Source organism: Aythya ferina, assembly GCF_964211825.1.
Source record: "Aythya ferina genome assembly, chromosome: 8".
Taxonomy (NCBI): domain Eukaryota; kingdom Metazoa; phylum Chordata; class Aves; order Anseriformes; family Anatidae; genus Aythya; species Aythya ferina.
Genome location: NC_140304.1, coordinates 10,805,769 through 10,831,788, shown reverse-complemented (window position 1 = coordinate 10,831,788; position 26,020 = coordinate 10,805,769). Strand labels below are relative to the sequence as shown.

General features: G+C 49.6%; 2 protein-coding genes across 5 annotated transcripts in view; one reads left to right on the top strand and one right to left on the bottom strand.

Moving 5' to 3' along the window:
* Positions 1–26,020, top strand: part of LOC311440345 (uncharacterized protein) — a 124,067-nt gene that overhangs the window by 73,893 nt on the left and 24,154 nt on the right. The gene's annotated exons all lie outside the window — the stretch shown is intronic.
* LOC311440598 (uncharacterized protein) lies at positions 2,507–7,957 on the bottom strand. Its single transcript, XM_084527703.1, has 3 exons — positions 7,591–7,957; positions 5,186–5,216; positions 2,507–4,186 (listed from the first exon to the last, which is right to left on the bottom strand). Exons 1-3 carry the CDS (start codon positions 7,825–7,827, stop codon positions 3,819–3,821), a joined length of 636 nt encoding a protein of 211 aa, XP_084383829.1. The 5' UTR covers positions 7,828–7,957; the 3' UTR covers positions 2,507–3,818.

Here is a 26,020-nt window from a genome sequence, read left to right as displayed (position 1 = left end):
ATGAAATCCTATTTGTATGCGCATAGGTCAGAGGAGCCAGGGTCCTTTGGGGTGAGTGCTTCTGCTCTGCTGTGTGACACTCTCTACTCACTGCAAGGAGGGAGCACAACCTGCCTGCTGCCTCCTTTCCCCGTTGGTCGGGTGGATGGCTGTTCCTCCGAAGCACGCAGCCACCGAACGTGTATAGCGAGAGCATTACGACACGCGTCGCTCCGTATTCTACTAGGGTGCTCATGTTTTGGTAAACATTTCCCCAAACCAAGAACGCAACTTCTAACATGCTGTAAGAAAAGGGAAGTTTGTTTCCAGTTAAGCTGGGGCCTGGGGAAGTCGAATTGTGTTTGAATGGGATGGAGTAGCAAACAGCTCTGCCCTGCCCTGCCACCCTGCTTCGACAGCACACAGAAATGGTCTCACAGGGAGCTCCAGGCCCTTTCTGAGGGGCTGCACCACGGCTCAGTTCTTTCTCTTCTTGGATTGGGAGTAAAATGAACGAATGTGCTGCTTACTAGTTCTGCTTTTGCAATAAAGCCTCAAAAAGGGAGTAAATTGGCTCTAGCAAGGCAAGTCAAGCACATCTAGAGAGATTCACTTGGTTCAAGCAGCTACAGTGCTGGAGGTGCTTCCTACTGGCTCTCTTGTGCTCCTGTAGCAGGGGAGGGATTTTCACAAGTGCTCACATGACTTAGAGAACATGGACCAGTGGCTTTCGGGGGGGCTTCTGCAAGAAAAATACTTGGGGAAAAACAATCAAAGTGCCAAGGTAGTTTTTGGTGACAGAGTCCATTTTCAAAAGTGCCTCTGACACTTTGCTACCTGCATCCCACTGGCTTTGGGGAAGTTCAAGTCACAAACGTTCAAGGAGCACCAAAGGCAAGATTTGGCCTTCTGCAGCACTAAGACCTTTTCTGCCCAAAGGGTCTTGCAGCAGCACTTGTGTTGTTTTTTTAGGTTAGCAGCTCTGTACTAGCTGACCGTGTTGCTCCTAACCCAATTAAATTTTTTTATCATGCTGTAACAAAAAGTATGTGCCTTCCATCAACGATGGAGAGAGTAGCATACTGAAGTGTGGTGATGGTAGGTGGCTTAAGGATGTTTGTTAAACAGATGAACTGACTCATATCTTGTGATATTTTGTATTCAAGTATTTGTTTTTTTTAAATCTGGATTATTCCATTTATAGAAGCACATTTTAGTTAGTTCTGAAGACACAGAACTCTGAACTTTGAGGGCCTTTGTGTCTCTGATTCTGCACGGGGCTATGCAGTGTACTAAGCTTCTGGGAAAGCAGAAACTCCCTGAGTCCTATAAAGAAAAAAAAAAGGCATTTTTTCCAGGCTGAAGGCATGTGACTAGCTACTTATGAAGTCAATCTCATGATACATTCATGGTCCTTTAAGTCATACTTCCCGTAGATAAGAAAGCACATTTAATTAAAAGGCATTCGTGCTAGAGAAGTACACTAGTTTTTGGTAACCTGACATCTCAGTGAAAGAGATGTGGTGTCAAATGATAATTTCAGTCATCAGAGAAAAAAGTTTATAATGTAAATGACTTTTTGACACTGTACTGGTTTAATAATCCTGGGAATTTTCAGAGGGGCAGGATTTCCAGTTTGAGGCACTGGGCAGGGCAAGGAGATGTTTACATCGTTGAGGAATTTGATCACTTTGGTCCCTGGCAGGGTGGGCTGGGGAGGAAGGGTTGGGGTAGTGCTATTATTTTTGTGATGTTCATGACGCTGGCCCCACTGAACATGAGTAGCAATGTGTGAGGACCTCTGCATGCTCTTCTTCTCAAAGAAGGAAGAGAGAACAGAGATTTCCCCACTCATTTTGAAGCATAGGGGAAGGGCACAAGACTTAACAGTAACACACTGATGGGAGGGGGATGCTGAGACCATCCTGCAGCTCTGCTGTGAGCAACCTTCTGATGGGCATGTTGAAAACATCCCAAGGAACAAGGAGGCCTCCAGGCAGTTTCTTTCAGATGACATTTCTGCATCTGCCTTCTGTTTTTATCCTTGCCTGGGTGTCGGAGCCAGATTTTCTGGCTGGGGTATTGCAGGGTTTGTGATTTTGTTGGTTTGACTTTCAGTGAGGAGTCTTTCATCCCCAGTGGGGGTTTTTGGACTTGCTTTGTGTCTCACAAAATAACCGGGGGGGTGTGTCTTCACATGACAGCTTCTGCCAAATGTTGAAGCCGTATTGCTTGCCTCTGCCACCCATCACTTTGCCTGCCTTTGTGCCCCTACGTGCGCAGGCTGCCCTGGTACAGACCTCCCCTCCTCCCCGTTCCTTTGGGGCTGAGCTGCAGGCAGCTCCCCCGCGTGCAGGGCTCAGGACCCCATCCGATGCTGCCCTGGGGCTGTGCAGCTCAAAATACTCTTACTCCGTGCTCATACCGCCAGCCGCTCGGAGCAGAAGGTTCAGTGAAAGTAGATGAAGGGTAGAGAAATGCGTCAGTCAGTTATCTTCTCGGTCCGTATCAAAGAAGCGAGATGTACTTGCGGTTTGTAAGATTTTTTTATTTTAAACTGAGGGAAATAAACCAAGCAAAGTAAGAACAAGAGTAACATTTTCATCAGTAACAGATTGCACGAAACAAAACATGAGACTGGAGAAATCTCTGTGAAAGGTTGGCGCTTGGTTCTTTAGAATTAAAATACACAGAATATAAAATTGTAAGAGTTACCAGCAGCACTAACTGCCCCAACCCACCCCAAGCACCCAAAGTGATTATTTATTTCCAGTCAGCTTCTCAGTTGCTTTGCTTTCCTGTGCAAATCCATCCATAAGGCTGGGATGTGCTCTGAGGCACGGCAGAGGAGTTCCACACACAAGGGTGGAGTTGGCAGGAAAGCAAAGCACCTAGCCCCCGGGAGAGCCTAGGCAAGGGACAGGAACTACACCATGGGGTGGCTGGACCACCACGTGGCCACAGCAGACTGGTTTTCCAGGAGCATTTTGCCCTTGCTAAGGCTTTGAGACCTTCCCATGATGTGCAGGTGATTTGGTGTTCATCCCAGCAAGCGCTGTAGGTGGTCAAGGCCTTGAAGCGAGCAGCGTCTCAGCTCCCCAAGCAGGTGAAGGCTGTGCTGCTCCCCTGCTGGCTCATGTTTCCCACCTCCCCACTGCAGCACCGGCCTGGTTGGGCATGTGTTGTGCAGCGTGCCACAACTCTGCCTGCCTGGGGCTGTGTTTCCCTTAGGAAGTTCCCCTTAGAAAGCTCCAACGTGGTGTTTCCCTTGCCAGTAGCACAGAGAGGGCAAAGCTGCAGGTGGGGTGGAGAAGCTTTCCTTTCATCACAGACTGTCTCTGAACTGCCTCACCCACCCCCCACCCTATATGCACCATTTACGGGCGGGCTGTGCAGGAATCGTATAGAATACCTTAGTTTTACATGGCACCTTTCATTAGAAGGGACCCAAGGTAGGTACCAGTGTCTACCCAGCTCTGAAATGCAACCAGCTGCAAAGCAGAGCTCCTCCCCAGCTCGGAACAGATTGAATATAGTGACTTGTCTTTCCAGGACCTCAGGGGCAACCCTGCAGTGCATCAAAGACTCTTCATCCCAAAAGCATCTTTCTCTCGTACTTTGTGGTGATCAGGTGCCATCCCTTATTACCAAAGTTTGCTATTTTTAGTGACCCTTTTTTTAGTGACTCTGTCACTGCGGGATACCAGCCTCTTAAGGCATGCGCTCGAGCAAACTGAATTTCATACAAAGAGAAACTGCACGCTCTTCATCCATGACGATAAGTGCCCTAAGGTTTCCTGGAGGGTGTAAGGGAGGAGCTGACCCAGAGTAGAACCCTGCTATATTTTATACAGGCCCCAATATGTGTCATTCCCCATCCTAATAGCTTCAGGACTGATATTTGCCTCGCAGTACAGCGTATCTCCCTTCTGCAGGTAGAAAGGCCTACCAAAATTTACCATGCCCTTTTCATCCCCCGCCTTTGGTCCAATGGCCTTGTTGAGACTGATGTTTGGCTCTTTGTACAGCTCCACCGTAAAAAGCTCTGTCACGTTCTTTTGGCGGCTGATCTGAGCGTAGATGAAGTAGTTGCCATTCTGCTTGATTATCAGGTGTTTGCGGTTCTGCTGCACCAAGTCATCGCAGTGCTTTAAGTTCCACTCCCAGATCATGGTAGCTTTGTTGGTGGATGTAGAATAGTTCAATACTGAGGAAAACACAGACAAAACAGGAATGGTGATTAACTGTGTTTAAAGACAGCCTTGTTCTCTACGTGCACATTTTGTTGCTGTCTCCTGTTGCCACATCTTGTTCCCCACTCCCTTTCTGACATTTTCTTTAGATGATGATGATTGTTCTTGTTACTACGGATCTTTTTCATCTTACTAACTCAGAAGTGCTAGGAATGGGTCTCAATCTGCTGAGAGAAGCTCTGAAGGACTCCTGGGGCCATGGGTGGCTTGCAAGGGCTCTCTGCCATTGCAGGCGAGCTGCTCAAAGCACCCTAGAGAAAGAGAACCTTTCTGAGGGCTGGGTCTGAGCTGGTCCCTAAGGAGAACTAATTCATGGGCAGAACTGCAGGACGATGAGGGTTACAGGAATCTGCTCACTGGCTGGAACACGCGGCCAGGTTTGACTGGGCATAGCACAAGGCGCATGTTTCTGCAGTACTTCATGCAGCAGGCTCTCGATGCAGGGTGGATCCAATAGCAGGTAACGGGGATACCTAGCCCCAGTGGCACCTGCAGCCACTGCCTCTGTCTGGGGAAGCCTTTCTGGTTAGATTAATGCCTGCCAAAGTGTTTCACCAATGTGATGAAATCTCCCTGAGGCTCTGTGCTGGTACACGGGCTGTTTCTGTAGAACTGCCCTTGCTTGAGCCTGAGGAACTGACTACCAACACCGGGTAGCAACACGTCTGACCCTGTGACACTGATTTTAAGGGCTGTTTTCAGAAGTGAGCTTGGCTGATTCTGGCTGAGACAGGGTTGCTGGCTGGCAGCCCTAGGTGCAGAGCTGAGGATATCTGTTTGCCATGGCCAGCATGTCCTATGGGCTCTGTACTTCTGTGGTCAGAATTTACACCTTTCTGCAGAGCAGGTGAGAGCAGGCATAGGGACTGCGAGACGATACTGAGAGACAGTTATCTTTGTCTCAACAAAAGTCTGACAGAACCAGAAAGCAGCTCTGTTATCTCCATACTTACAAAATCCATGTGCCCAGCATGTCTCAGGTGGCTGTGGAAAGAAGCAAGGTTTGGTCAGTGTTTTCTGCTGAGACTTTTCCATCTGTCAGTGAGCAGCATTAGCATCTCAAGTGCACAGAAGCGGTCCCCAGAAAGGGAAATAACATTTTAATCTGTAATTACAGTCATTGCTGTCAAGTGCAAACAATGATTTGTTATGAAAAATACAGTTGTTCTCTGACAAAATTTTAAGTGTTTAAAAAAGATCAGCCTTCTTCATATCCACTTTGGTGGTATTTTAACAAAATAAAGAAGACAACCAGTGCCTGGAGGAGGTCTGCACGTGTCTCGAGTGCCAGGACTTTCATTTCATGCCTGGACTCAGCTCTCACAAATGGTATTGCTGCAGATATGGACTCAAAGCCATACGCGTGGGGAGGTTTACAGCGTTGTGCTCACTCACCCTCATAAAAACCATGAGTCATTCCTTATTGTGCATTGCAACTTGAAATCATTTATTCCAGAATTGATGCTTTGGCGGGCCAGCCTGTGCTGTAGCACAGATGCTGCTTTCCCACTGTGCTTGGGGAGCAGCGGAGGCGTGCTGACATCAAACTCCTTGCAAGGACTCCGCTGCCTCGGGGTGCCCCGAGGGCCTCGTTGCAAGGAGGAAGAGGGAAACACACAGCTGAAGCGATGCCATCGAGAGTGTACCTATGTGCAGGATGGGGAGGACAGCTGCTGACTTTTAAGCCTACCTCTCTTTAATCGCTACACCATGCTTAGCTAAGGGTGACAGGCACAGGGCTTTCTGGTCCCCTAGCCAGGGCGGCTTTCCAATGCCCTTCCAGCCCAGGCAAGGAGGTGGCTCTGTGGGACCATGCATGGTAAACTGACAGGAGTGAGAGATTTCAGTACATTCCTGTGACTCATGGCTCGGTGTTTGCTTACGGAGGTTATGCTCTTCCCAGAGAGCAGTTTTGGAATTTTTTTTGCTGTCTGGTCAGGAACCCAAAAGAGCAGACTTGAGGTCAAGTTACAGGCGTAGGCACCCAATTGCCTCTCGCATCTTGCAGGCTGCGAGCTCTGAAATGTTTACGCTCCCTGCTGAAACAGGACCTCCTCTACTCCTTAAGAGGTTGCTGTCCTGCGTGCTGGGGAGGGTATCAGTTCCTTGCAGGGAAAAGCTTTTGATCCTTGCTCCTGTCTCTCTCCAATGAAGGTAAACCGATGGGATTAAGGACAGTTCTTTCACTTGCTAAAGGAACTGTCTTTCTGCAAGATCATATAAAGCAGAGTGTGAGAGGGATGTGGGAAATGCTGTGTGTGTCTGGGTGCTCGGTGCCATCAGAAGGATGCAGTTGTGACTGCAGGTCATGAACCTGCTACTCACAGCTCTGAAATAGATAGGGAAGGCTGTAGAAGGGAGGCTAAAAGTACCCAAACATTTTTTTTTTCTTTTTTTTTTTTTTTTAATTGTCTGCTAGATAGTGCTGCAAGGTGCAGAGCAGGTTTCTCTCTTATGGAAATTGAGCAGATTTCATATTTTATAAAAGCAATCAGTGCTTTGCAGAGTCAGTTCTCTGAAGGGTCCCTGGAGTCATTATATCCCAAGGTTAGATGATTCTCAAGACCATGAGAACAAGCCATCCTGCCTCCTAACAGAAGGGGACTTTTTCCTTGTCCATTTTCTCCCCGGGACTGGAATTGGAGGGAGCTACATCGATATTAAAAACAAGCCTTAGATCTTCCCAGAAACTACTTCAGTTTGGAAAGCAGCAAGTAAAAAGCTGACTTCAGCACACTAATGACCTGGCTCTCCCTTTTTTTTTTTTTTTTTTTTTTTTTTTTGTTACAGCACATGCAGATAGAGAAAAGGGAAAAACAAAACAAAACAAAAAATGAAATTAGCTAATGAAATCCAGAAGACAACATGACTCAGTAACTGATACTTAGGCAAGACTCTATAAGACTCTATTAGCATTTGGCAAAGTAGAGTGAAAAGGCTTTGTGCCTGGTGAAAGACCAGGACTCCTCAGCCTCTTGTCCTGACAGAGCATCATCAGTCCACATCATATTAGGAAAGCATACATCATTGATGCAGGAGAGGACATAAAAGAGAATGAAATAAAAACTTGGGTTTTTGAAGCTTATGGAAATAGAAGCAAAATGCTGAAGATGATTTCCCAAAGAACTGGGTCAAATGTTATCAGATACAACTTGGAAAGCAAAAGAGTTAGCAGTCTCCAAGAGAGAAAGACGTGGTTTACAGTAGTAGTTTACAGTAGTAAAGTAGTTTACAGTTAGTAGTAAGTAGTAGTTAGTAGTAAAGTAGTTTACAGTTAGATGATAGTATAAACACAGCAGTATTAACCATTAGGAGTATATGCGTGTTGTATAGTCCAGAGTCAGGAATTTATCCTTACCTGTTTATGAAGGAGCAAACAGGTGACTACTGAGAGCGCAATCAAACCAAATATTGAAGTATATAAAGCCACTTTGCAACACGGACATCTCCTTTGCTGTGGAATATTTCCATTCTCCAGCAAGTTTGGTGCTTCCATGATGCTTATCTTCGGACAGCCAGAGGCGAGGATGCAAACAGCACCAAGGTCAGAAAAGGCACTGACAGAATTCCTGATCTCATTACCAGGACGGAGCATGGAGACAGTTTTATGCTGGAGGTTTCCCCATGCTAATAAAGCTGAGAGGAGGAGCCTTGGTGTGTTTCATCACTAATCCGGGACTAAGAGGCAATGAGTGAGTGTTTCCTCATGAAACTGAGGCGCAGAGGACTTTCATTTGGCTCCCAGCCCAAAATGACCAAAATGAAACTCCGGTAATAAGCTGTAAGGGTTCCAAAATGCACATCGGACTTTTGTGCGAGTCAAGTTTACAAACTCTTCAGCAAGCATAAACTGAAGGGATGAGGTGCCAAGATGGTTGCATGCAATCTGCTCCCATCTCTGGAGGTACTGGTGCTTTGCGGGGCTGAGAAGCTGGCACCAGACTAAACCTGTTTCTCATTTTGACACCACAGATCTGAACAGCGATGACGGAAGGGCATTTCTGCAGTTCCCTGAGGACATGATTCATGCGGTAAAAGTGAAACTACACACACTTAAACACATGACTGCAAGCGAGCAGTACTGTGGAGCCACAAGTATGGTCTCGGTGGCAAGTGGAAACGCTTGCATGCAAACAACAGCTTTGACTTCCACACTAATGAATTGAGCAGAAGGGCAGAGTATGAAAATAGTCCACATTTTTTCAAATTTCTTCCACATTGCAGTTTGAAATGAGCTGGCTGATTTTCAGAGTCTTCCTAAAATGATTGATGTAACTGTCAACATTGGAACTAGTTTATATTTTTACACTGTACATTGACTTTTCTTCCAATATGAATGTGTTCTTCACTGATGTTTATTTAAAAAATAACTTGGATACCCAAGGAGCTGTCACTTAGAGATCTGTGACAGCTGTGCTGCACTCACTAATTCTGCAATGGATGGAGTGCATAGAAAATGAACTTCATGCACTTCAGCATTCTGCTCTTCCCAGTCCTCATTCCAACCTGCAGAGGAGCCTCTGCTTGAGGAATGGGGAAGCTTGCTTGTGCCGCATCCAGGCAGCCGCTGGGGCAGTGCCAGCTGTTGCCTCTCTTCAGGACATCTCCATCGCCAGGCCAAGCACCCCGGCTCTTCTGGATTGCAGCCCAACTCGGACCTTCTCGGAGGAAGGTTGCCAGGGAGCTACTCGGAGCAAAGCCCAATGTGGAAGGGCAGCAGTGGAGGCAGCAGCAAGATGCGTGCTTGCAGCTGGATGTTGCAGGGTCGTTTGCCATCAGGGCACACTTTGGGACAGCTTCAGGGCAAGGCGTGGGCATGCCTCTAAGGAAAACCCCAGAAAGCCTCAATGTGATTTTCCTGTGGCCCACCACCCCCAGACGGTACATATTTTCTGCCTGTCTTGGTAGTGACTCCGCATGGCTGACGTCAAGGAAATAGGGTACTTTCCACAAACTCCTAAAAAAGGCAATTAAGGACTTGGCGTGTATGGGGAGAACCATTAACCTCTACCCCGTGTGCATTTTTCCATTCCCAACCCTGCAGTGATACAAGGGAAGAGCAATGGCTCTCTTTGCACCAGCTCCCTTCTTCAAATAAATGGTTCATTGAAGCCATGCCTGCCAGAGCCATGGAGGATCCAGCTACTCCTCTGGGAGCATGCAGAATCATGCAGTCACCCCGAAAGGCAGCAGCACCGGGATGACAAATACACGCCACCAGTGCTGCAGGGCTGGTTTAGGAACCCCATTTTGGCCCCAAAACAACATTGACCCGTGACTCTGACCCTGCAGCAGCAGGCATTAAGCTCTCCACTCCTGGCTTTGACCAGATAAAAAGCCCTGAACAATCTTCATCTTAAAGCATGCAAATGAGACTTCCTGTGACATGTCATATACTATGTAGGCAGTGAGGGTCTAAAAAGGTGTACATTAAACACAACAAAACTAGAAAGTGGCCCAAGACAGGAAAAGAAGATCTACCAACAACAATTTGAGCAACTTTTTTTTTTTTAATCCCGTAAAATAACCCTACTTTTTGGTTGCATGTTTGTTTTTTTGCTTTGCTACCTGAGATAGAGCCCAGGGGCAGAAAATTGTCAGTCTTAGCACCCAGAATTTTCTGGTTACTTAGAGAAAAAGGGGGGTTAAAATGGAAAGGATCAGCTTCAAGAAGGGGCTGGAGCTGGGTCCAGACATCGAACAGGCATTTCACTCAGTGGAGGTGGAGTCCAGCTCGTGTTATATTTGCATGAATTACATACTGAGCATGCATACGGTGGCTTGTGTGTTCACAATTAAGTAGAAGTGCTGAAGGGGCTGTAAATCCATCCTGCCATCACGCTCTCTGTAAATGCATTGCCTGCTGCGTGGCGGTGCTGCAGTTCCGTGCCGGGATCCGTGATGCTGCGGGGCCGGGGGAACCCGGGCAGGCACTGGCAAGCGAGGACATTTTGTTCTGCAGTTCCCTGCAGCCTCAGCCTGGCCTGGGTGTGGTGACAGGGCTGTTTAAATTAAGGTGTTCTATTTATTTTTGGAGACTATTTATGGCTGAGTCTCAACTGTGTTTCCTCTGTAGATCCCAGCAGTTTTTGTTTCGGCCAGTGTTTAGCCACATTGCCCCCAGTTAAGAAACAAACTCAGCCTAAAGCCAGCAGCACGGAGGATATATTTCTTCCTTATTTCCCATCACTTCTCAAAAGTAGTCCTAGCTCTCGGAATAGGAATGCAATGGGTGTATTTATTGACAGGGTGCCCACCGTATGCTGGTCTGGTCCTTCCTTTTCTTTCCTTTCTCTGTCCTAACAGCTTGTTAGGATGGGATGGGAACAAGTTCACTGTACAAGCAGCCATGATTCATACAACGAAACAAGACGCGATTCCTGCAGGCCTTTCCTCCCTTGCACCCTTTCCCTGATTGCAGTGCTGCATCTGGAAATGCATGAAGCTCAACCCTAGCATTTAAATTGTTTTGAAATTTGTGGGTGCAGGAATTTGACTCTTTGTAAGTTTTTTAATACAAACTATCTGTCAAGGTGATTAAAGCGCAATTAGTCAGCTTTAGATTAATTAATTTCTAAGCAGGAATTTCACAGCTGCTCTGCAGTCCTAACCTCACTTCCTCTGCCTAAGCACAGGCCCCGGGGCCATGGTAATTTCTTGGGCCAGGTGCAGAGCAGGGCTTTCAGACTTACCGCCCTGTGTTTAGACATGAGCTTTCCGTAAGCCAGCTCGACACCAGATGACGATCACGGTTTGAGTGTTTGTCCAAGCTCCTCTCACTCAAACGCTGGGCTGTGCTTTCCAGCCCAGTCCTGGGGAGATGCTTTCTAAAGCCTCAGCAGTTACAAACCGTGTAGTTTCTATCACCACGCGTGTCACCACCCAGTGTACCTATGCAGTTTGCTTAGCCCCAGGGTAAGTTTTCTGAGTCTTGACTGACTTGTTTTCAGTGGCAGGCTAAGTTGCCCCATCTTTACCATCTGGTGCAGCCTCTCTTTATGGGTGCTTGCGGGAAGGCTGGCACGTTTCCAGATGCCACGTCTTTCCAAGGATGTGAGAGAACCTTTCACCAGGCTGCGGGAGGCTGCGCGCCCCAGAGGCTCAATGGGAAGCTTCGGACCCAAGCCACGTGTTCACAGCTGCTTGGAAATCCAGCCCAACTGGATGCGAGCAGATGCTCCGATAGGGGGGCTGGGGGTGACAAGCTGACAAGCAGCACTTTTTGCTCCAGGGGTGGCCAAATGCCTGGGCTGGTTTTACGAGCACAGAGACAGTTAATAGAAAAGCCTCGAGCATGTCGTACTACAGGCTTTCTCAAGACCCAGTTCTTTGCCAAGACAAGTTCTCAACTGAGCAAACTCTCCCTCCCTAGATACTCCCAGTTGTCTCCCTGTGTCACAGCCACCTCCCAGGTGAGTGGGCCAGTCCTCTGGTTTTGCTTCACACTTTCAGCAAAGCAGTGGTGCGCCTGATGCTCACTGTGCTGAGCCTGCCAAGGATGATGATGACAGCATGGGGACTCCTCCGGGGCCTGGGAGGAGCCCCAACACAACTGGAGGCTGTGCCAAATTTGTGATGTTCTTACCTATTTTCTCTCTGTGTTAAATTTTTGTCTTGGGTGCTGTCTGCCTTCAGTTTCTATCCACTACATTTCACTTGGCCACTGGCTGCAAGGCTGGCGAGAGGTACGATTGATTGTTGACAGCAGCAGTAACTGATTGCAGCGGTGAGTGAAGCAATGGCTGTATAATTAATGGAGTCTTAGATGGAAAATTGTCCTTTGCATGGTTGGTGCTGTGACTGGAGCTGTAATCCAGCTAAGCCAGCAGCTCCTGGAGGAAAGCTGGAGACACCCCAGTACCATCAGGTAACTGGGAGCATGCCCTTCTCCCAGCAGACCCGTTGGAACAAGAGGGCTGGTAAAAGGGGCCGAGTCCAATTACCACCTTACACCCCCAGTAGCCTCTCATAACTCTGAGGAATGGATGTTGTGTCTTTGGAAATGCATCAGGACATTTTCATTGCACAACAGAGGCTTCTGGTTCTGGTTTAAAAAAAGCTGTGACTCCGTGTTCCCATCCAGAGCCTTTGGGCCGAGACCAAAGAGTGTTTCTTCTCATGCACAGTACCGGCACTGCTCTCACATCTTCCCACGGAGCTGCAGCGGGTCTGAGGCTGCAGGCATGGCCCCTCCAGCAGCAGGGCTGGCTGGGCTTTGGCCAGCTCCCCGGCCACTGGCCTCACCGCCTGCCAGTGCCACATGGTGTAGCGTGTGCCTGTGTGCCCCAGCCAGAGCCTGGGCTATTCCTCAGTCCTTCTACACAAGGACTAGAGCAGAGCCTTACACTTAGGTCTTCCAGTGGTTGATCTCATGACTAACCACTAGGCCACTTTTCACTGGTGCAAAATAAATATCTGCTCTTCTCCTTTCCTCCACAGTTGTTGCTGAGGAGTAGGAATCCTCAGCCAAACCCAGCTTCCTTCCTCTCCAGAGGGCTCCCTTCTGTACTCCCTCCTTCCGCCTGCAGACAGTTGAATGTATCACAAAATATGCGATGTGCGCAGTGCACCCAGATGGTGGAAAAGGGAGAGGGGAGAGAATTGTGGGTGGCCTTAGACAAACTGCTTTTATCTGCAGCTGGGAAGAAGCTGTTGCAGTCTCCCAGCTTCAAGCATTTCGCCTATCCCCTGTTTTCACTTTCCACGTTATTTTTCTTTGCTGATGCCAGGAACGAGCACGAGGCAGGGCTGCACTTCTGGGCTGACCCCTCTGCTCCTACCCCAGACATTCTCTCATAGCCTCCTTCACTTTCCATCTCCACAGTGTCACCTCAGAGTTAATGCTCACTTCCTCTTTGTCTTCCTTAATCAGCAGCCATGTAGGATGGTGTTGTCATATGTAAACACCACAAGTGACGCATTCCTCTACCCTCTTCTTCCTTTCCATGTGCCATCTTTCCTCTGCTTTCCCTTACAAATGTTTTTCCATTTTGTATTTTCCATCTGTGAGTATTTTAGCATTGCAAAAGCCAGATCTGCCACCGGGGCAACCACTGGTGGACATCGGTGGTGTCCCTTGATGCAGCTGACAGGGCAACCTCAATAAACTCGGGTGAGGCATAGGCAGCCCCTTTCCATGGCATTTCCCAGCAGGGCTTTCACCATGTCCACGAGGTGAAAAAGTCCATGGTCTCTGTTATGTGTGCAGCCAGATCTGTGTGCCAGCTTCAGGAACTTCTGGACTAGTGGTGGAGTATGAATTGCTTTAGAAAGAATCATGCTGTACACAGGGCCGTGGTCAGCTGGATTCCTGTGCTCCTTGGGCTTACTCATATGGTTCTTGGTTTCTGCATAGTTGCTTTTGAATGTTGTGGTTGACAACTTAGAAGCTTATCTGAGAATCAGACCTGCTCTTGATATTTTTGACAAATTTTAAAGAGTACGGTAGGACTAATCTGAGGAACACTACAAATCTTAGCCGTGGTGTGCCTTTTCTAGGATCTTTTCTTCCCCTGTAAGTTCAGCTCAAACCCATGATTTTCAGGAATCCGATGCTGTTGTGCATTGTGTGCTGTGGCAGACTGGAAACCCTTCAGCTAGGAGAATCTTCTCATTAGCATCTGGTCTGCAAAGCCTTCCTCCAGACTGGCAGCCTTTTGCTGTCACCTTTCCTCACCTCATCAGCTTGGTCTGATGCTTCCTGCTGTGCTCCCTGCCGAGCGCAGTGGTGGCAGTGGCTGTGCAGGAGTGACGTGAGAGCTTTCGGAGGCACTTGGCAGGGACTCACAGCTCTCAGTGAGAGAAGCGTGCTAACTGGGAGCTGGGCAGTATCCACAAATAGCCTCTGGCAGCAAGATCAAAGATGTGTTTTAGGAAGAGGAGGAGAGAGTTGGGCCTGTAACTGACAAATTTCCATTCAAATGAAAAATGGAAAAGTGGTGGCCCCATTTTATGCTCGCTCTGTTCTTCTTTCCTGTAAAGAAGTATGTGTCAAACACGATCTGTTGGTGGAGTTATATTTAGCCACTTTCTTTTCCTTGTTCTCTAGTTAGCTCTTTTCTTTCCTTCAGGGGCAATGCCTGTAAACTTCAAGTGGAAAAGTGGCCAAGTTGCAAGCTGTCAGCAGCTGTAAGAGGCAGGCTTCTCACCAAAGAAAGCAGCACCTAGACAGTGGCAGCACTGTGTGGTTTGGATGCTGTTACACTGCAACAAGGCTCATCTGTCTTAAAGGACCTGATGAAAGAGAGTAAGGCTCAGAGAAACCACAGAGCAGTATTAATTATCTCTGAACGTGTCTCAGGGCGTGCCGGTGGTTAGAAGTGGGCTGGGGCTGGCATTCCAAGCGCGGCGATGCACCGCACAGGGAGCCCTGCTTCAGGCCCTTGGATGTGCTTGCCCAGAGCTGGGGGTGTCTGGGCCATCGGTGCTGATTGAGGAGGTTTGGGGGAGGTCACAGTTTGGGTTTCCTGCTGCAACGCTCCCTCAGCCCGAGTCCTTCAGTCAAAGCAAAACACACACAGGACTGCTGGCAGGGAGAAACTTCTGCATCTGGAAACCTGCAGTGAAGCGGTGATTTGCCTAGTCCAAAAAGCTATAAAAGAGCCCTCCTCGATTTCTTGGCCACAGCCACCTGGCTGGGAACAGGCAGCACAGCTTCAGCCCGCTCTGCATCCTCTGGCTGTAGGAGAGCTGCAGTGTGGGAGCACGAGTGTTAGCAGGAACAGCGTGAAAGGGACAGGGTGGAGAAGTTCTGATTGTGGCACTTGCTCTTCTAAAGAGCCCGAAGAGGGAAGTGGCTGGGCTTTTGTTTGCATTCTCCTCACACAGTGAATACCAGGGGCCTTGGTTTAACTAGAATATCATTGTGCTTCTGCACTGTCCTTGGAAAGTCTGTTTGACTCAATTCTTTCGCAGACAGGTGGGTGAGTTAGTTTTGAAAGTTTCTGGTGCTGGTTCACTCCTTCAGCAAGACCCCTGAGGAGATTCTCTGCCCCCCTCCTCATCCCATGCAGGAGCAGGGGTACTTGCACGGCACAGGAAAGGTGTTCAGATCACTGTTCCTAAAGACCCCAAAGAGGCCCTCTCTTCCAGGGCTGCAGATGTCATTAAAAATGAGGAGTTTCTCCTCGGTCTCCCATGGGCTCACAGATTAAGCAGATAATCTCTTTCATGTGGGCACAGAGAACAGGTCAGTTCTTTCTCTCGGCATCAGACATTTACAGACAAGCAATCTGTCCAGAGGACACCAGGACTCCTAGGAGATGTTTTCTACACCCCCAAATACCCCAGTTTTCCTGGAGATTTTGTGTGACTGATTCATGCCCTTCCTGGAAAGACAACATTTGGGATTAGATAAACGTTGCAAGTGTAGCTCCTGGAGCAGAGCAGAACAGGCAAGTAAACACAGGTCTTCAAGCCTCAGTTCAGTTCTCATGGACAACGAGATGCCTGCCTTTTCCAGTAAGTCTCATCTCCAGCCTGGTCCCAGCACACCGTACCTCCCAGGTGCTCTTCTGCCAGACTGTTCCTCATTGTATTTCTATAGCAGATCGTTCCTGCTTAGGCAAAGGATAAACATGTCTGCTCTCCTTTCTGAATGGCAACTCATTATTTTAAATCTTCCCTCCAGACTGTTTGAACACTACCCCTGCCCTTCAGTAACACTCCTGCTTTCATGTCCAGGCTTGAGAGCCTGTGTTTGCTCTTCTACACCTGCCCCTCGCATAGCACAGTGATGTGAATCAAGCATGGGGTCTCACCGTACAAAAGGGTTCATCTTGGCCCCAGTGGGCATTTAACCCAGGTTGCATCAGCTCAGTCCATATCCACTGCTGGAGCTGCTGGGGTTTCTGTTAGCAGAGTGGTCAGGGCATTAATTTGGATGGGTTTATTTCAGTTACAGCCACCCCATTTCTTTTGGCTTCTCTCTTTAACATGCTGTGTGACAGCAGAACTTGGCTCTTCTGTGCAAAATTGAGACACTCCTTGCGTGGGCCGAGCATGGAGCAATGGACCTTCTAGCAATGTGGGAGGTTGTGTAGAGAAGGCTAGGACATGGTTCTCGTGTGAAATCACAGAGCACTTGGGCATGCTGCAGGGTGTGTGCAGTCATTCCCAGGGACAGCGCTTCACCCTGAGCACACAGCAGCAAGGAGCCAAGGGAGAGGAGCAAGGGAAAAAGAGCAGTTGTTATCTCATTCGGCTCTTTCACTTTCCTTCCAAACTGCTTAAAGAAAGTGAAGTGCTGTTTGTTTACTCATCCATCCTACTCCTTCTTTGGCAGAGATCCCAGCTCGCTGAAATGTGAAAGAAGAAATCCTACTGAGAGCAGTGACACACTGGTGTGATTCTTCCCAGCCCAGGGCTGGGAGGCTTACATCACCCGCCCCCAGCCACTGAAATCCTCCTCCTCCTAATCCTTCAGAAAGCCTTACAAAGCAGCACCACGTGTTGCATCAGCATCTGGCAGCCTGCCTCCCTCTGTTTCTGCCCTCAGCGGTGAAATGAAACTATGGCCCCGCTGCTGCAGGTTGCCCAGCTCGGAGCCACGTGCCCACTCTGGGACAGCCAGCCGAGAGACCTGGCTCTGAAAACCTCATTGCTCCGTGGTGGAAGTGTGCTACACGGCTCCAGCCCCTTGGGGCAAGTGGCCTGGTGGGCGATGCAGTTCCTGCCTTCCTCGGTAGCTCCCCGTGGGCAGAGCCGAGCTGCTCGGTGACATCCTGAGCCCTGCGCTATCTGACCTGCCCTTGCTCCCCACTGCCATTGCACAAGGATGCCTATGCTGATTGTATTCTCATAGCTTAGCGCGTGGATGTTGTTTGAAAGTTCCCCCCTGCTGACTTCCTCCACATTGCATCATCAGGCACTGATTTGATTTCTTCTGTGCGTTTGAAGCGAACAGCCGCTTTACCAGCAAAGTCAGCATCGGGAAACGCTGGAACCAGGGCTGTGCGAGCTGCCTGAACGCCCTCCCGTACCCTGCCTTGCGCAAACCCCAGGGTCACATGCGTGTTGCAAGAGGGGATTTCCTCCTCTAGTGCTGCTGCAGAGGCGGCAGGCATTGGTGCACTGTGCGGCCCAGGGCAGCATCGTGGTCTGGGTGCTCTGGCCACCTTTGACCAGATCTTTTCCCAAAGTATTTACCTTTCCGTTCAGCCTTGTGTAACGGTGGACAAGCCGTGTAGGCTCCAAGGTCCTAACAGTCCTGCCCTACTTGCCAGAGCTGTGGTGCTTCTTTGGGTTGAACAGTTTGTGAGGGATTTCTGCCGTGTGAATCTGCTGGGTTCTGAGCCTATCCACCCGGCCGTGACAATTCCCTTGGTTATTTACCTAGTGTATGGAGAACAAAAACGCAGAGTCCTTGTTTTCCATTTAAACCTGACATCTGTCCATTTAATGGGATGCTCACCACCCCAAGCTAGTTTTGTATGGAGCAGCGAGTGTGGCTCCCAGCTCGCCCTCCCACCCCTTACAGCTCTGTGGGTCCATGCAGAGTCCCACAGCTGCAGGGCTCTCTGCCCATCCCAGGGCCGGGCAGCTCAGGGTACCCCCTCTGAGCATCCGTGATCCATGGCCAGAAGCAGGAACGTGGTGGGGACAGCAGGCGTGCAGGCCCCGGCGGTGGAGTACCCATGGCGAAGTTGAATACTGTGGCTGAGAGACAAATCTTCGGAGGAAGGAGTTGCCAAACCCCTACGCTACTACAGAGGGATATCCCAGTGCAATGTCTTTTGGAGTTCACAGCGTCGCGCCACTTAGAAAAGCAAAAAGAATCTCCCCTGCAGCTTGTGGACAGCAAGCCAGATTGTAAATGCCTGTCACAGCAGTGGCCACGCTGTGCTGCAGCCCAGGAGACCACAGGCTTGTGTGAGCACGTGCCGAGTGCCTGTCCCTGCTCCCGGGGAACAGGGCACACTCGTGCACGGCCAGCTGCTGAGCCACCATGCCCTGCCCTTGCGGCCAGTGGGGCAGCCTCTGCTGCCCGGAGCTGTTTTTCTTTGGCAGGTCATGAACCTGCTGCGCTGCTAGAAACCCTGTGGCTCCGTGTCAAGGCTCCTCTGCAGGAGTCTCCTTCCTGTGTTTACTCAGCAAATGGTTTCTGGGCTCTGTCCAGGGGAAGGGTGGAAAAGCCACAAAGGAAAGCGGACTGGGGAACAGCATCCCACACCCAAGGCAATTCCCTGTCCTTTCGTGCTGGGGCTGCTGGACTTGCCAAGAAGGCAGGGACGCAATGGCCAGGCACGGTCCTGGGGCTCAGCCAAGGGCTGCTTCTGCCCCATCAACGCAACTGAGCTGGGTGGCTGCCTACCATCTCCGCTCAATTGCTTTTTGTCTTCCTTTTGTCTTCCGAGAGCCGAGCTTCTATTCCTGGCTCCCGCACGTGTTTGGAAAACATGGCTTGTCCTCGCTCCAGACCGGCGGTAATGGAAAAACGCAGCCCTCCAACTGCTTTCCATGTTAGCACTGCGGAGCTCCCCAGGTTTGCATTTCCTCATGCAGAGTTCCCGACTCCCAGGAGATGGCCTGGACAAGCATCAGAGCTTGTTTGAAAAAGCAGCAGGGTTTTCCCTGGGACTGTGTAAATGTCTGGTTTAGTAATTCACTGAAAATTTGGAAAAACATCTTCCCTCGCTCCTCTTTCCAGATGGAAGTAGTCAGTTTTACCAAGGTGTTTTGGTCATCCCCCTATGAAGTGTTTTGTTTTGCTCTTATTTGTTTCGTTTTCATTTGTTTGATTTGAAATAACTGCTGTGTGTTTTGAAATGAAGCCTTATTTTGAAATGAAACTTGTAAACAGTTAATTTTGAAAAGAATTAGCAAAAACTCACTGCCTGTGCGGATGTGCCTGCTCAAATCCGAGTCCCAGTTATGTTAACATGACTCAGTCCAGTCCCTCAACTGATTTGATTAAATATCTGTATTGCATTCGGAGGAAAGAAGTTATTTTCAGCAGAATTTGAAGTTGTTTTTAGCAGAACAAGGGGTTGGTTTTAGCAGAAATTAAGAGATTTTCATCCAAATCTAGTGTGATAACTCATGTAAAGAACAGTTGTAAACCTTTTCCTCAAATCTAACCCATGAGTCGGCTCTTCAGAGCTCCAGTCCTAAGCTCTCCTCACTCATACCTCTTGACTTAGGGCCGTGGCAGCATCCCCAGTTGCAAAAGAAAGACTTCAACATGGCTTTCTTGACACTTGTGGAGGTTCTTGATGCTGCCTCTCTTTTGGTATGCTCGAACCCATGTTCACAGCCACGCTGTGGCAGCTGAGCAGCCCTCATCTTCCTGTGGCCACCTGAAGGCTGGCAGTGGTGGTGGCAGCATGGATGGGGTGTAGAGACTGCGTGTTGGGAGTGCTGAGCTGGTGGAGTCGAACGCTTGATTCAGTCACCCCTTTGCCCTGTGACAGTAGTCACAGCAGCCCCTGCTTGGCTTCTGCATGTCCCTACCACACTGCAGGCACGAGTGAGGTCACTTGTGGGTAGAGTGCTAGGAAAACAAGGGCAGTTTTCCCTAAGCACAGCACGAGGGAATCCAGTCAGTGGTCAAGCGCAGCTTATCTGATGTTTCATACCCCATCGGCGAGTGGTGGGTGGAAAAGATGGTCCTGTCTGTTTGCTTACATTCCCTCTCTATTTACTTCTGGAACGTAAAAGTTGATTGAGACTCAAGAAAAAGAAAACAAAACTTCAGCCAGTATTGCAGCCACAGTGACGTTTCCTGCCCAGCCCAGAAACCAATGTTCTGGCATTACTAGTTGGCACCTGTTGCTCCCCTGTTTAATGATTAACCTCCTCCAGAAGCCTCTCCCCTCAACCTTCCCTCGCAAAAGAACTGCCACCTCTCTTCCAGCTCCTCCTGGCTAAGGGAGATGTCATCGCTGAGCTCGCTGAAGCGTGCAGGTTGCTGACAGATGCCAGCTGCCCACCCAGCACCTGGCAGGATGATCTCACGCGGCCCTTTGAAGGCGAGGGCAAGGAGAGGAGGAGGAGGCAGGGAAGGTGCAGCCGGAAAGGAGGCGTATTTAGTTTGCAAACATTCTGGCTTCTGGGCATCCTGGGGAAACGCTGTGAGAAAAACTTGTGATAACAGGATAGCTTTGCAGGATTGCGACCTGCCCCCTTGCTCCTACGCAGAGCTAGCATCCCTGCAGGGCTTGTTTTGCTTATTGAGGTCCAGATGTTTCCTTCATACATACAAGCTGGCGTTTACACCACCTGCCACCACATCAGATAGCATCCAGTCCTCAAAACCACAGGGACATCCCATGTTTTTTTTTCCCCCAGCTGCCAAGCTCGTTGGGATATATGGTAGTTGGGAACTTCTCTGTTCAGCCCGCAGCTCCCTGGGCAGCTATTTTTGGCATCCTGGCATGACTCAGTGTGCCTGTTCTCAGAATATCCCTGTTTCTTTCCTCCCTGCTCAAGTTCTCTTGCAGTGGATGGAGGCGGGAAATCACCCGATCCTCCATCTCCAGGGAAGCTTGAAAAATCAGCCGAAGAGCAGAATTCAGCTAGTGATGGTGGTGTCCCACGTTTGCATGGTGGAAGACAAGTGGCAGGTGTCGTGCAGCCTGAGAGGGAGGTTGCACCCTGAACGAGGCCTCTGTCACTGTATGACAGCTAGCTGCAACCTTTCTGTTGAGTTTGTGTCACCACACAAAGGTGATGGGGCAGCGTGAAGAATAAGCCAGAGGGAACCCAGCTGCAGCTGAACGGCTGTTATAGGTGAGATGTCCTTCATGAATTTTGCTTTAGGCCCTTTATTGGACCACTGAAACCAGATCCAGGAACAGACAGCAAATCTCCAGTCCTCAACTTTCCTTACTCGTACGCTTCTTGGCTGAGGAACACAGTGGCATCCCCAGTTGCAACAGGAAGGCTTCAGCATGTCTTTGCTGAAGAGCTGATGTCTTCTTCCCGGTGTCCTTCAGCCTTCTAGGCAAGGAGGTGTCGGAGCAAGGCAGCCTGGATTGCCCTCTGCAGGTCTTCATGGGCACCTCTGCAGGGCTTCATGGGCTCCATCGCTTGCAGACAGGGAGCAAGGTTGCCCTCTTGGGGCCAGGAGCCTAGCTTTTGGGACAGGGAACATCCAAGGTGGCACCAAGAGGAGCCCAGGCCCCGTGGTCACCAGCTCTACGGTAGAGCCCAGGTACACCCTGCTGTGGTGGGCGGTTGCAACCACCAGCTGACACTTCAGAGGAAGCAAATCTGATTGTCCCTGCCCTGCAAGGCAGTGGGATGCACGGGAAGTCACTCTTTCAGGCAGAATCGTGTTTTATGGGAAGAGCTGCGGTCACAACACTCAGCAGGAGGGAACATTCCCAGCTGAGGCTGTGTTGCTTTAGCAATGGCTGGGGGTGGCCTGGTGGTTGGAGAGGAAAAAGCTGGCCTAAAACACAGCCAGTGCCCTAGGGAGCATTATGTGTGCTGCTCAGGGGCAGAGCTGCTTTAAAAGCAGGCTTTAAAGCTCTAAGTGCCTGTCTCAAGCACTGCTCTGCCATTTAATTAATCAGTGCTGGGGACCCAAAGGCATCCACAGGCGTGGGCAAGGGCTTCAGGCAGTGTAATTATTAAATGTTTATTAAGTGGCTGTCATTGCGCCAGCTGCTGCTGAAGCTGGACTGCTGCTGGGGGCCTGCTTTACCAGGCAATACTGCACGCCGGCTGCATGTCTTAGCTCTTGCTGAATGTGTCTGTTGGCTGGCCCCAACCAGAGCAGGAGCCAGGGGACTGGCCTCGAACAGCGTCAGTGTCTCCTGCAACCCCCCAGCGGCCACTCTGGTATTTCAAGCTGTGGAAAACCATCACAGCGATTCGGCATTTCAAACAAAACTGGGAGACTGGCGCCGAGGTTCGGTGTTGCATCCCACTGCTGAATCCAAACGCCTTGCTGTCGCTGAATGCTGGTATTGCTGGAGCTGGGAGCAGTAGGTGATGTGCCCAGCAGATGTGCGTATGTGAGGATGGAGCCGAGCGTGCAAGCATTGCAAAACAGACTTGGAAATAAACAAGCTGGGGCTAAAATCCGTAGCTACAACAAATCCTCAGTACCAGAAGTGCTCAGATACTGGTGCACAATATCTGTAACCACAGTCCCTGCTTAATCTGTTTTAGTTAGCTGTTGTAACTTCCTGGGTCTGGTAAAAAATGACTCTACTGCAAGAACGGCATGGAATATGCATGCAGCTGGAGTATTTTAGCATACTCATTGATGTGTAGCTGAAGGATTTTAACATACTCATGGTGTTGATAATCATGAGGAGGAGGAAGAGGATGTTTCAGCCCCCAGGGTGTGACCAATGCTCTCAGTCTGGGACCAGGGGGCATGGAACAGGGCAAAGAAGAAAATCTCATTGCTGACTCTCCCTGCAGCAGCCCCAGTGACCAGACAGTCCTGGTCTTCCCAGGGGAGAGCTGGCATAGGCAAAGCCACTCGTTCACAGTTACACTACAGTTATAAATGCCAAAAATATTTGCATCGGAGTGGAATTATTAAACAGCCTTAGGACCAACAAAAAGGTATGCATGGAGTGAGATACCTGATAAGCATCAGTGCTGAGGTAGCACGTTAATCCATGTGCTTCTGCACATGACCCGTGGCAGATTATTATCTGGGCAACTTTCATTACTTAAGAGAGAGCTGTGCTCTTTCCTTATGACTGCGCTATATCCTCTGAGTAATCTACCATTTTAAGGTGTTTTTCAACCAAATTGATTCTTATTTAAAATGATGTGATTCTACAACTTCTTGATATGATTTGTAGTAATCTGTTTTACAGTCACTCTTGACACTGTATAAATCGGCAGTTTTTCTCTTCGCCTCAGGGTGCTGATAAGCAAAGATACCGCCCAGCCTGCAGGAGCTGGGCACTGACGGGGACTGACTGTCCATCTGTCCATCCCCACAGCCTCCCAGCGCAGAGATCCTGAGATGCCTGCAGCCCCTGGCATTGGCAAGCTCTTCTCTCCACTCTCCTTCCACCTTTATTCATGGATTTCCCAAGCTGGTGAGCTGCCTGCTCCTTTCTGCCGCACGCTCACCACTTGAACAACCAGTATCTGTCAAAGCACTGATCTGCTAATTGCAATAGTCGCTGGGCTTATCGTGTCTGGTCTGTCTCTGTGGCTTCCCTGGGTTTCGAAACACGCTACCCGAGAGAGTTTGTGTGCAGTGAGCAGTGCTGGCCGGCAGCACGCAGGCTGCTTCCAGCCACAGAGGGGAACTCTCATTTGCAGGTCAAGAGTTTTCACCCTGATGCATGCGGGGGAATGGTGCATCTCTCCGTAAAGCCATCTTTGTCGATCTGCTTGAAAAGCCCTTCAGACCTCCTGCTGCTGGGCTCCCTGTGCCTGTTTAGCTGCTAGCATGATACCTCCCTTGAGATGCTTGTGAAAGGCTTTAGCAGCAAGCAGCTCTCCTGCCACTGGTCTCTGTACGTAGGGTTTGCCTACTTGTGTATCTGACTGTGGCCACAGTGCCAGTTTTTGGTGCCTTTCTCTGCCCTTTTGATTGGCTGTGCTTACAATATGAAGCATTGTAGGGGGAGCACAGATGCTAATTACCCAGGAGAGGTTGTTCCCACTAAACTCAGGCTTTAGTGACCCGCTAATCTTCCCCTCTCACTCTGGTACAGATTTCTTCACACGTCAGTGTTGCACTGAAATCTCAGAGCACGACTTTCTTCTGGAGAGTGACCTCATCACTGCTCAGCTCAGCCCAGCCCTCCCACGGCCTCATCCCTGCTTGTGACCCCAGCGTGGCGGGTCCAAACTGCCTGCAGATAGCTGGGTGAGTGAGTGGTGGGAGGGTTATCTCCTCCATCTGCTTCTGGCTGTTATTCTCACCAAGCCAGGCTGTGTGTGAGTGTACCCACAACAGCAGCAGTCCTGGCTGCTGCCTGGCACGAGGCAGCTGAAGGCTCTGGCTGTGTCGGTGACAGTGCAGTCGGCACAGTGGCAGGATGTGGCACATGGGCCATGAGGCCCTGGTGTGGGATGGAGGCAGCTGCCCTGCCTCTGGAAAAGAGGAATCGAGCATTACTCCAGGAGGTGGCTTGAGTTATTGCAGCCAACTGGGATGCAGTGAGGTCTTGCTGTTGCACACAGAAAAAAATCTTTTCTTGTAAAGGGTGGGTGCTGCTGGAGACGAAGTATGACTGGTCTGGAGGCTTTTCATACCTGATAAGAAGCCACAAAAATGAGTCCTTCACATCATCAAGAGTGGGACGCGTGAAACATCGGGAGAAGTTTCTTGTCGGTAGGTGTGTTAACATACTCTGGCTCTTATGGGAAATGATAGAGGGAGAAGCAGATGAACCAGTGTTTCAAACTACTGCACAACTACCCCAAATAATGTCTGAAACCAAATCTGCTTGTCTCCATTGGATATATGTGTCCTGATAATTTGCTGTGCTGGTGATAGCAATCCAAAGAAGTAGACATTGACAGTAACAGAAACACCACAAATAATAATGACTAAAAAAAAAAAAGACAAAGGACAGCAAATCCTTTGACTTCCATGAGATAGGCCAATGATGTCTTGCCTCAGAGACCTATTTGGTGCTGAAATTGTGAGGTCGATGTATACTTTATGACTCAGATCCTATGCAGGGTTAAATGTTTATCTTTGGAGGTACGTTCAATACCAATTTTTCTTCATAAATAACAGGTCTCTGGGTTTCCAGTGAATATGTATGAATTTTGGCTTACAGCCAGTAATGAAAGCAATTATTTGGAAAGTACAGTTGTGCCCACATCAAGTTTTGTCTTGCCCCAACCCCCGTCCTGTTTTCTCTCTGAAGGCACACTGATGGAGCACCTTGGCCAGTGGCCCAGCTCCGCACCCGGGTGCCTTGGCTGGCTATCAAAGAGCTGCATTGGCTACCAACCCAGCAAAACACAGCGACAGGAAAAAGTGCAAGCCCATGGGTGGGAGCCCATTTGTGCTTGGGAGCAGCTCCAGCTTATAATCCCCCTTGAGACAACTTTGCCTTATTAAGAGGTGAGCAATATGAGCTTCCAGAATGATTGGTACCGGCTGTCGTATCTGAAAGGTAGTTGTGCAAGGCTTTGCATTAGGAAGAGGAAATGTGTGTTTGCAGAGGTCTGCTTCAGCGAGTGTGGGTTGATAAGAGAAGCACTCCTTTAGTCCTTCCCTCTTCCTGATGTCTGGAAATCTCAAACAGGATCCACGGAACTGCTTCTGGCATCATGTCTCTCCCCTGGGACGGGTCAGGGAGCCCCACCACCTCCTCCTGCCTTCCCCTGCAGGGCTCCTCGCAGGGAGGGTGAGCTGAGTGGGGCTCTGCCTGACCCCGGCTGGTGCCTGGGGCTGTTCTGCTGCAAGCTCACTGCTTAACACCTTAATGAAACACATACCTTCAGCCTCCAAAGAGCTTGCCACACTGCTAGCCCTGGCAACCAGACTCTGCTTTCTGCTGCCTGAGCTGGACAGGGCCAGCTTTGCAGCGGGGGGATCGGCTGCGCTTTGCCAAGCACATTGCAGAGTCTTGTTCTCTCTCTATCAACAGGCAATAGTCGTGACTCACGCTGGCTTGATGGTGTCTAAAAAACACAGGTTCATTATCCACCCTTAGGTGTAACCGTTTGTGGTAGAAAAGGCAATGACTTTTGGAGGGATGTGAAAGGAGATTAAATGTTTGTATCTGATAATTCTCAGGCCTGCAGTGCTCTGCTCTGCTCTCAGCAGTTTCCTCTCAGCTAGGGAGCAAGAGCCTGGCAGATGATGGGCACGGATGAGGCTAGCTCCTCCCCAAGGGGGACCA

What these genes read in the sequence shown, in the direction of transcription:
- LOC311440598 (XM_084527703.1), bottom strand. Translation starts at nt 7,827, where the DNA reads ATGCTCCGTCCTGGTAATGAGATCAGGAATTCTGTCAGTGCCTTTTCT. An exon ending in GTTTGCTCCTTCATAAACAG is followed by an intron (nt 5,217 to 7,590) that starts GTAAGGATAAAT and finishes TTCTTTCCACAG; the next exon opens with CCACCTGAGACATGCTGGGC. An exon ending in ATGCTGGGCACATGGATTTT is followed by an intron (nt 4,187 to 5,185) that starts GTAAGTATGGAG and finishes TGTTTTCCTCAG; the next exon opens with TATTGAACTATTCTACATCC.